This window comes from Urocitellus parryii, chromosome 12 (genome assembly GCF_045843805.1).
Source record: "Urocitellus parryii isolate mUroPar1 chromosome 12, mUroPar1.hap1, whole genome shotgun sequence".
In the NCBI taxonomy this organism is placed as follows: domain Eukaryota; kingdom Metazoa; phylum Chordata; class Mammalia; order Rodentia; family Sciuridae; genus Urocitellus; species Urocitellus parryii.
The window spans coordinates 76,170,363-76,180,876 of record NC_135542.1 but is presented as its reverse complement, the minus strand read 5'-3'; the positions used below and the strand labels follow the sequence as shown (position 1 = coordinate 76,180,876).

The 10,514-nt window shown below is 37.4% G+C and overlaps 1 protein-coding gene across 2 annotated transcripts in view; it reads left to right on the top strand.

Annotated features, from left to right (window-relative positions):
- Nucleotides 1–9,848: 9,848 nt before the first annotated feature.
- Nucleotides 9,849–10,514, top strand: part of Ccdc88a (coiled-coil and HOOK domain protein 88A) — a 133,872-nt gene continuing 133,206 nt past the window's right edge. For both annotated transcript variants that reach the window (XM_026399893.2, XM_026399892.2), the window contains exons 1-2: nucleotides 9,849–10,315; nucleotides 10,403–10,503. In XM_026399893.2, the coding sequence (XP_026255678.1) occupies nucleotides 10,253–10,315; nucleotides 10,403–10,503 (164 nt within the window). In that variant the 5' untranslated portion in view covers nucleotides 9,849–10,252. The remainder of the gene's footprint in view (nucleotides 10,316–10,402; nucleotides 10,504–10,514) is intronic.

The following is a 10,514-nucleotide window of genomic DNA, read 5'->3' as shown; positions in this document are numbered from 1 at the left end:
ACAGGTGGAATTCCACTTCTCTGCTTCTCTGGAGACAAGGGATGATCTACAATCTGTGTGTACTCAATATACTCATAACCGATCCCAGTCTCATTTTGCCCATCTGCTGAGGTTAGCATTCAAGAGTGCAATAAAGGGAGAGGAGACATTCCTTTCATGATTTGACCTCAGGCATGAGTACCACAGAATGTTCAAAAACACATGATCTATATAACAGTAAGTAGACACAGATGATATTTTGTAGAGTTGATCATTGTTATACCATCTGCCAGGTTTTGCAGTTGGTTAAAAAAAAGAAAAATTATTTTGGCAGGATTTGTTCTTCTCAAAATCATGTTGATTTTTGCCAATTCTGTGTAATTTGATATGTGTCTTGCAAATTGAGTAAGAGAAAAAAATTCTTTCACATTGTACTCCAGGAAAAATATGTATATTGTCTTTACGAACCTTGTTAAAAAAAAACACATGTATGTATTCAAGCCTAAATTAGATAGGGCCATAGTAAACAAGGAAATGGAGACAGTTACTTAACTAATTCAGAGTTACCAAACTAAAAACCTTTTTTGTGGCTACCATGATATAATTGATGTACTATGGCCATCTCTGAAATTAAAACAGAGGATATTGAAACCTAACACTGAGAGTAGGCTCCCATCTGAAATCAAAATAGGCCCAATCCAGAATTTGGAATCCTGTCTACTAGTAAATTTCAGTAAAAGGTGTGTGAGTTTGTGAAAGGCAAAAATTGCACACCGTTACGTGTTTTCTAATTTAGAGACAACATCTTCACAAGATTAGTATTGTGAAATATAGGAAGTCTAGCTGGTGGATAGAAAAAGATTAAACAAATTTGTCAGAAGGTATCATCTATTAATACTATCCCAACCAGTACCATAGCTGTATACTATGTTGCTTTCATAATTTTGTAAGAGGCTGATGGGATTTTAACATGAAATCTAATTTGTAAATGATTTGAAATGGGTATGTATTCTTAATAAATATTTAATGAATGGGTTTTAGTGAAAGTTGGTTTGTAAATACTACTTCCAGATTTTGCTCCAAATGGGGATACACATAAGAGAATCACAAGTAATTTGTGCTCCATGGTCACTTTATTTTGATTTTTTCTTTTAAAATAATGTCTTTTAATAAATAACATTTTGTGTTACTTAAATATTCTTTTTTCTATTTAAAGAAAAAATTCTAGATGTAAACTATGAAAACTATGAAAAATTAATTATTCCAATAAATTCTTCATTCAACCTATACACAGCATATAAAATATATAAGACTTCAGAGGGTATTAATACTATATATTTGTTAGTTAAAAAGTTAGTTACTACCATGCATTAGGAGATCATAGATAACTAACTATATGCCACAAATTTTATGGCAACTTGTTAACATACTTATCAGCTGTGTTTCTTAATGACAATCTATCAAAATTTTAAGCCTCTGTTAATTTGAAAAGAATTGCCATCATGCATGGCTATCAGTAGATCTATAGAAATGATTCCAGGTGTTAGACACAGCTCTATGCTGCATTGTCCTGTTGTATCTTCTTGTCCCACCTCCACTCTGTTCTTTGTGCCTCAGAGGTTGACCTCTAGAGATTACATTGTCTGTGGTTTCTTGTTCTCTGCTTCCCCTTAGGTTCAACCAGGCGCTGGCCAGAAATAAAAGTGAGGAATTTCTTCTGTGTTATGATTATGGCAGTGGCTCCATGCTCTATAAACACAGCTCTTGTCCAGTGGCTTTTTTTTTCCATGATATCAGCTCTTTTAGGGTTCCCCAAAATACACTCTCTACCTTTTACCCCTTCAGGCCTTCAGTAGAGAATTCTACCTGTTAATTGTTCATGCCAGGTGTTTCACCACCTTCTATTGGCTCATTTAACTCTCCACACAGCTCTAAAGCATTCTTTTATCAAATTCTCCTCATTCAAACACTTTAACTGTGCCCCCTGCTTCCTACCAGAACTCAAGAAGATTTCCAAAAAATAGTCTTCTATCCAGAAGAAAAGTTTTCAATGGTAACTGAAACAATTTAAATTATACCTGATACACTTGAATAATGGAATCCAGCTTCTAAGCAACTTGTGGGCCATTTCTGCAATTCTAGAAAATAACTATACAATATATTGATGGAAAATAACTATACACACACACACACACACACACACACACATATATATATATAATTTAATATTTGTAAAGTTAAAAAAATCATTGGAAAAAAGTCAATCCTGTTTTCTGTTTGATTTGCAGCCAATATATTCAACTAGTTTGGAGATTGACAAACCATGGTCTGGGAACCAAACCTGATCCACTATCTTTGATTGTAAATAGACTTTAACTACAACATAGTTTACCTACTTCATTATATTACAGTGGCAAAATTGAGTAGTTGCAACAGAGACATTATGGACCATAGATCCAATTTGGCCTTTATAGAATAAGTTTGCCAACTTTTGAACTAGTTGGTTGAATGATACATTTGTCACTTTTCTTTGTCCTCATTTAGAAGCAATCTTCTGTGTATCTTGAATGCTTAACATGCTTAAATATTGTAGTTCAGGAAATACTGATCAATGAAGAAAGTGAGAATGTACTGACAAACATAGAACTCATAATCTCAGTTTTTCTCCAAACTTGGAGAATATATTTTATTCTTTATAAGACATATTAGTCAAATTTCATTTATGATTATGGGAATTGAGTTCTGATGTTTTAAATTTTGTTCACCTGGTAGTTCTACACCATAATAATATGATAATCATTTGTAAAAATGCATTTGGATTATATTTATTGATGAATTCAAATTAAAAAGCATATATTCAAACTTTGATCATTGCTGTATTTTTAATGATCTTATGAGAAAGTTTAATTCATTAAAATACTATGAAAAATTACAGCAACATATTAACCTCTGAGTAGAATTATACATTGCTCTTTCTATTGGTTTTTTCCTTTAAATTTTATTGATTTTTTTCCAGTGATGAAATTGAAACATTACTTGTATAACAAAAACAATTTTTAAAATACAAAACATAATTAGCTCAATGTAACTGAAAATTTTATATCATTATTTTAGTTTTAGAAACCAAAGACACACTTTAGTTTACAAGAGAAATAGAGTGAAATTGAGTCTGAAAACTCTTCTCAAGCTAGTATTTTAATTTTTAAGTAATTGGCACATATTAATTGAAATAGAGAATAAGAACATTTAATTTGGAACATTTTCAAAATTTCATATGAATTTTAATTTTTCATCACCAATATATGGCTACTTATACAATATATATATATTTTGGAGGGAGGTACTGAGGATTGAACTCAGGGGCATTTGACCCCTGAGCCACATTCCCAGCCCTATTTTGTATTTTATTTAGAGACAGGGTCTTACTGAGTTGCTTAGTGCCTTGTTTTTGCTGAGGATGGCTTTGAACTTGTGATCCTCCTGCCTCAGCCTCCAGAGCTGTTGGGATTATAGGTGTCTGCCACCTCGTCCTGCAGTATATACATTTTTATATGCTTTCTTACTGCTATTCAACAGAAAGAAATAAAATGTCTTCAGATATCCTGACTTGTATGTTCTCATTCGTAATTTATATTTTTTAAAATATGGGAGCACATCTACATTTTTCTGTGATTTAAAGTATTTACTTGTTTCAACTCATACTGAGTAGCAGAAAGGTATCAATTATTGCCTATATGGAAATATTCTTACAGATTTATCTTAAAGAGAATGCTAAGTTACAAGTTCAAGGCATGCTCTAAAGATGGTATTGTTATACCCAAGAATATCTATTTGTTTCTTTTATTAGAGTCTTAATTTTTTTCAGGCTATATAACTTGTCAGTGATCTTTACAATGGGACTAATGCCCCCCACAGGGCATATTTATCTATTTTATTAATAATCCATCATCTATGCAGACATAGGCTAGGTTCTATATCAACTAGTCATTGCTATGTCTGTCTCTAGGATATAAATGGGTGAATAGTAGAGGTTAGGAATAGGCTTACGATTAGAATAAGAAACTTCCTATTTTCTTACTTTCTAAATGTCTATTTTACAATTTTGTCATTTTCTGCAAATGTCTTTATTTTTTCCTTTATTTATGAGGTTTCCACTTGCTTAATATTTTTTCATCAACAGCATCACATGTAGGAATGAGTCACTGCCTATTGCATAGTTTTGAAGAACTGAAGAAGAAACAATGCAAACACAGAGACTGATTACATGATTGAACAGCCAACCCTGAAAATACTATACCTGGAATTGACCATTAATTTATAAGACTATTTTGCATCATACTGTGGCTGAATAGTTAAAGAGACAGAGTAGAATCACACTTCCCTAAACAAAGATGAGGAAACTGAAAGTAAGCAAAAACATTATACTTTTAGACCTGTTACAAATCTATAGGATTTACTCATCTTACTCATCTTATTATTAATTCTTTAGACAATTTTAATGATAGACTATTATTCTTTAGACTATTAGATTTAGACTTTAGATTATTAATTCTTTAGACTATTTTAACGTGCATTCCTAGCATACAGAAAATTAGAAACACTGAATTTAAATGGGGCCATAGGTAGATATATAGTCAGTTACAAAAGAAGATAGAAAAACTATTCCAAGTAAAATAAAATTCAAAACTTAGTTTTTTTGGAACTTTTTTCCTTTCTTCTTTTTAATTGGTACTGGTGACTGAAATCAGGAGTGCTTTACCACTGAGCTTCATCCCCAGCCTTTTCTTATTTTATTTTTTTAATTTTGAGCCATTTGTCTCACTAAGTTCCTGAGGCTGGCCTTGAACTTGTGATCTTCCTGCCTCAACCTCCCCAATAGCTAGGATTAAAAGAGGGCACCATTGTGCCAAGCTACCCTAGCACTTCCTAAGAGCCTCTGAGTATATCACTATATAAAAGCACAACAGGATTATTTAGATAGTTGTTATGATGTAATTTCTCAAAAATGTCAATTTATAATCAGAACATGCTGTTCAACAAAGCTTAGTCAATTATAACACATTTTCAGAAGATTTCCATCAAAAGGATCCCCAAAAAGGAAAAAGAGTATCTGTAGTCTCAGGTAGTGAGGATCTGAGGTCTCAGGTTCTGGAAAGGTTGAGGCCAGGATGATCTCTTGAGCCAGTAATTAGAGGTCAGTCTAAAAAGCACAGAGAGATCTCCATGTCTCAAAAATAAATAAGTAAATAAATAAAAATAAATCCTAAATAATAAATAAATAACAATTTAAAATAAAAAAAAGAGTTTGGGTGTTCTGAGAAGAATATCATTGTATGTTGCCTAAGAAATAAAAGATTATATAATGTTTATGTATTCCTCTAAGCTTTTCTCTGGAAAAAAAAATATGTAGCCTTGAGAAAAAGCTGTCTTGAAGGCTATTTATTTTCTGACCTCAATGTCCCAGGGCAAATTCTTTAGTCCTTCAACAATCTCTAGCTAATGTCTTCTCAAGGGCATTAGTTAATTAGAATAGTTCTCAGAGTTGCTCTGCTATGAGCTCTTGTCTATTGTTAGGAATTTAAACTGGTCTTCATGGTTGAAGGAAGACATTGCTCTATTAACTAGATAGATGTGTCCATAATGGTGTCCACTATTGCAAAGCACAATCCTAGACCCAAGGATACAAAATTGAATAAAACAAAATTGTTAAGGAGAAAAGCATGTGGGCAAATACATGCCGATTCACAGCAAGTTACTAAAGGAAGATGGAGATTAGGTACTGTGCAGGCAGAGAATGCTTTACAGAGAGGTAACATCCTGAAGGATGAGTAGGAGTTGGTCTGACTAGCAAGCAAGAAAGAGCATAGGGCATTCTGGACAAGGATGGTAGCATGTGTATTATGGTGAATTTGAGCATGGAATTTTATGGTGAATTTGTAATGGTTCACTCTGTTTGGAATACAGAATTAGAGTATTTGAGAATAGCAATTTATACTGGACTGAAAAGAGAACTTTCTCTTTCTGAGTTTTCTTTTTTCTGTCCAGTTGAAATGCAGGACAAAACAATAAGTCCACTGGTCTAAGCAGGTGTCCAGTAGGAAGTAAAACCACTATGCCCATTTTACAGTTGAGGAAACTGATGCTCAGAGAAGTTAAACAACCTTGCATAATTTGGATCACCCCACCCACATTATATTTCTCTTAAAACTATATTGGATATATTGGATAATTAAAACCTTCTATGTTGTCGGGTGAATCTAAAATATTACTCATTGCATCAAGAGGGCTCTTCTGAAAAGTCTGTGACAGAGTGAATTTCTTGATCACATTTTGCAAAGTAGAATCATACAAAATGTTTTCCTTTGTGTCTTTCACTTAGTATAATGCTTTTAGGATTTGTCTATGTTTTAGCATCTCTCTCTCTTAAGTATTTTTTAGTTGTAGATGAACACAATACATTTATTTATTTAAGTGGTACTGAGGATCAAACCTGATACCTCACACATGCTAGGCAAGTGCTCTACCACTGAGCCACACCCCCAGCTCCTGTTGTAGCATCTCTTGCCCTTTATTCCTTACCATTGACAAATAACATTCCATCATATGAATATACTACATTTTATGCAGTCATTTATCAGTCAATGGACATTTCAGGTGTTTTGACTTGGGGCTATTATAAAAAATGGTGACATTCTACTGTTATATTATACTAGCTTATGAATATGATTAGTCCTGCAAATCTCTGTATTTTAAAATATTTTCCTCAAGGAGCCTTGTTCAGTGTGAAACTATCACTTCTTATGGTACTGATCAAGATAAACACAGGTAGAAGTAGAGATAGGTGCTCTTGGTATATAGGTAGTGTTATATACTGAGAGAATCTTTGTCTAGTAATTTCTAATTGGAACCACAGTCTATCCCAACCATTTAGTTTTGCTTCAGAATAAAGCTGAGTAGATAATTTGGAAACTAATCAGATGGATATGGTTTTTCCAAAGTCCTTTCCTGTTGCATTTAACATTCTGAGAAAGGATGGATGGAAAATCACTACAAAGTACAAAACAAAAGCACTTTGAATAAATCTTGAGAAATATTTTCCTATGTGAAAGGATAGGAGGCTTTTGAATTTAATCTTACAGGACATTGCAATTCAAGGACCATTAAATTATATATAATGTACAGTCCCTCTTTTGCCAGACAGAGAAGTTTCCTGATTGTACTCTTGAGATATTATAAAACATTTCTAAGGCTGCTGTTAAACTAGAGAATTGTGAATTGGTAGATTTTCAAATAAGTTCCTGCAGACTTCAGTCTGGCCTAAAATTTCCTGTTTTTACAATTAACTCCTCATGTTTCTTTGTTGAGTATGTGTGTGTGTATGTGTGTGTGTTGTGTATGTGTAAAACCTAAAGATAGACCAGGAAGCATCTGGGGCCATCTGGTTCTAGAGGGGAATCCAGATTTCTGTGAAGGATGGGATGGGTACTAAATCTAAAATGGATAAACCATACTACATTAATGTACTACTCCTGGGCTAACCCTTCAGCCGCCATTATCTGAAACATCCTTAACCTGCTGTACTTGTTGTTAATACTTCCTGGGGTTTCCATCTGTGATTGAAGTAAGTTGGTCTGTCCTAGGGTAAACTCCAGAATAAACGTAAGTACTTTCATGTTGTCAAGTTTCTAAGAGATTATAAAGGAAAATAGACATGTCAAGCTCTGGGCTGCTCTTGAAAGTAATGCTTCCTTCTTGGAGCCTCTTCTCCCTCTGTCTGCATTTCCTTTACCAAATATGAATGTGATTAAGAAAGAGTCATCAAGAGTAGAGGAAAAAGATTGCTAGCTACCAGGATGACTCAAGTCTTGTGTACTGGCCAGGGCAATGCAAAGCTGTGCTCTACACCACCAGTGCCACATAAATGCATCCTAATAACTTTTAGAAGGGCACTCATTTCTCTATTTTCAAGACAAGATCTTTTCTGTTACAACTGAATTGAAGTAGGGGAGGTTACAGGTTAAGTTTTCTCTAAAGATTGCTCATGGGGGGATAGTGATGAAAACATCACCAACAATAACAGAATAGTTGCTTTATAAAAGCTTACTGGTTTCATATGCTTTTATTTATTTAGTTAGTTAGTTGTAGATGGGCACAATATCTTTATTCTTATTTATTAATGTGGTACTGAGGATTCAGCCCAGGGCCTCACACCTGCCAGGTTAGAGCTTTACCACTGAGCTACAACCCCAGCCCCTTATCTTCCTTTCATATGAAGAAAGTGAAGACAGAGAGGTTCAGTAATTTGCCTAGGCTTACAAAGCTGGTAAGTGTTATAATCAGGCAAACTCCAGAATCAGGCTCTCAAATATTTAATTAAATTTAAGAAATTGTGCTGTTTCTTAATTCAGTGTTATGACAAAAACGTTTTTACTGTTATTTAAAATAGCATATATGTAAATGTGAACACGGCACACATTGTAAAACTATAACAGTATATTTATTTTCTTAAAAAATGTGTTTCACATGCCCATTTTATCTCAGGAAAAATTAGGAGAAACATTTGATTTTGCTAGTGGACTGCAAAAATTATTTTGATGGTTTCAGTCATGCATAGAATAGAGATTTATGACAAATATGTAATCTGTTTATTTGTCACCTAACTTGGATGACTTCCAAATGTTTCCTCTTTGTAGCTCTTGATTTTTTTCGGATATTTTTCAATGGCCAAATAGTCACTCTCTCTCTCTCTCACACACACACATACAATGTCTGAATCACGTTTGCTCCAGTCAGGGAATACAGCTTTGGTTATTTAAAATCCTATCATATTTCACTGGCAACTTTGAAGAACCTTCACGCTTTCTCCGACTAGATTTTTTTTTTTTCTTAAGAAAGAAAAGGAGAAGAAGAAAAAAGAAAAGAAACAAGAACCAAGTTGTGGCTCAAATGTCTTTGCCTGTTTTTCTAATCCATCTCGCTGGGGAGAAAGCATGCTTAACAGATCAAACTGTCCGAAAAAGGCAGTCTGCATCCCTCATGTTTAAAAAAGAAGGACTGCGTTCTCTTTCCTTCACACATCAAAGGAGGCACTCGAGGAGGAAATAAACCATAATTAGGCATGAGCGAGCGAGCAGACAGACCCCCTTCCTCTGCCTTACCCATCCCCTCCTCCCCGGTCCCCCCCTCCGCCGCCCTAGCAGCCGTCCTGCGCGGGAGCGAGGGGCCGGCCACCGCAGCAGCTGCAGAGACTGCGCGCCCGCGCTCCCGCCCGTTGCCAGAATCTGGGCGGCGGCGGGGCCGGCCCGGGGGCGCGCGCTCGGGGACGCGCTCATGCAGCGGTTTTCTTCTCCCACAATCCAGAGGCAGCGGTGCAGGAGGGGCGGGGAGTCCGCGGAAGGATATCGACGCGGAGGGAGCAGCGCGTTCCCTTTGACGGCGGGCTCGTAAGCGCTGGTCGGGCGGCGAGGAGTGGGTGTGATGCGGCACTGCGGTTCTGAGGCCGTTACTCCGGCTCCTCCAGAGAGGGCGGAGGAGGAGGCAGGAGTGCGGCGGTGATTTTGTGCCCGGGCTTCCCCGAGGCGCACTGAAAAGGCTGGCGGAGCTCGGGCAGCCGGGGGCTTAGGGACACACATTCAAGCCCCCAGCCCCCGGCAGGGGAAGGGGGCTGGAGGCGAGGCGTGAGAGCTTTGGAGGGATGGTGTCTGCTCGGGGGGAAGGGGCGAACCCTGCCTGTCGGTGGTGAGGGGCTGCGGTCAGGGGAGGCTCTGCGGGTCGAAGCGGCTCCATGCCCACTGGTGGGTGGAACGTGTAGCGCGGAACGCGGCGGTCGAGCCTGGCGGCCTCTCGGACCCCTGACGCGGAATTTCATTTAGCCCACGTTGGGATTAATTCATCGGGGGCAGTTTCGCCGGCCCGCTTCCTCCAGGAGCTGGGCAACCTTGACGGGCTTTTTGTCTTGCTCCAGCCCCCTTTCCCTTCCTCCTCCTCCAGATGCCTTTTCTCTGCCCCTCCTCGCCCGGCACAGACATTTCCAGCGCAGGCTACCGCTCGTGGGGGTTCTTGAAGGCGCTTCACGGGATTTCGGCTCGTTTCCCTCGGGGGTTTTTGAGGAGGGAGAGTTCCCCCCCCCTCCTCGATGGGATTTTCCTCGCTTGTCGAAATGGACTTTCATTGATTTCTTCTTACTTATTTAACGTTTAGTGGCCAATTCCCTAGGCGTATTTTTGTGGTAGTTCCTTTTTTTTTTTCCCTTTTCGAATACATAATCTGTAAAATGGAGAACGAAATTTTTACTCCCCTTCTGGAGCAGTTCATGACCAGCCCCTTGGTCACTTGGGTAAGTAGGATGTCCTTTATTGCTGTGTTATTTGTGGCTGCAGAGATGGAGGTGGGCGTTTACGTCCTAATGATCCTTCTGTTCTAGGTTAAAACGTTTGGATCCCTGGCTGCAGGAAATGGGACCAACCTGGATGAATATGTGGCTTTGGTGGATGGGGTATTCTTGAACCAGGTCATGCTCCAAATGTAAGTGTTTT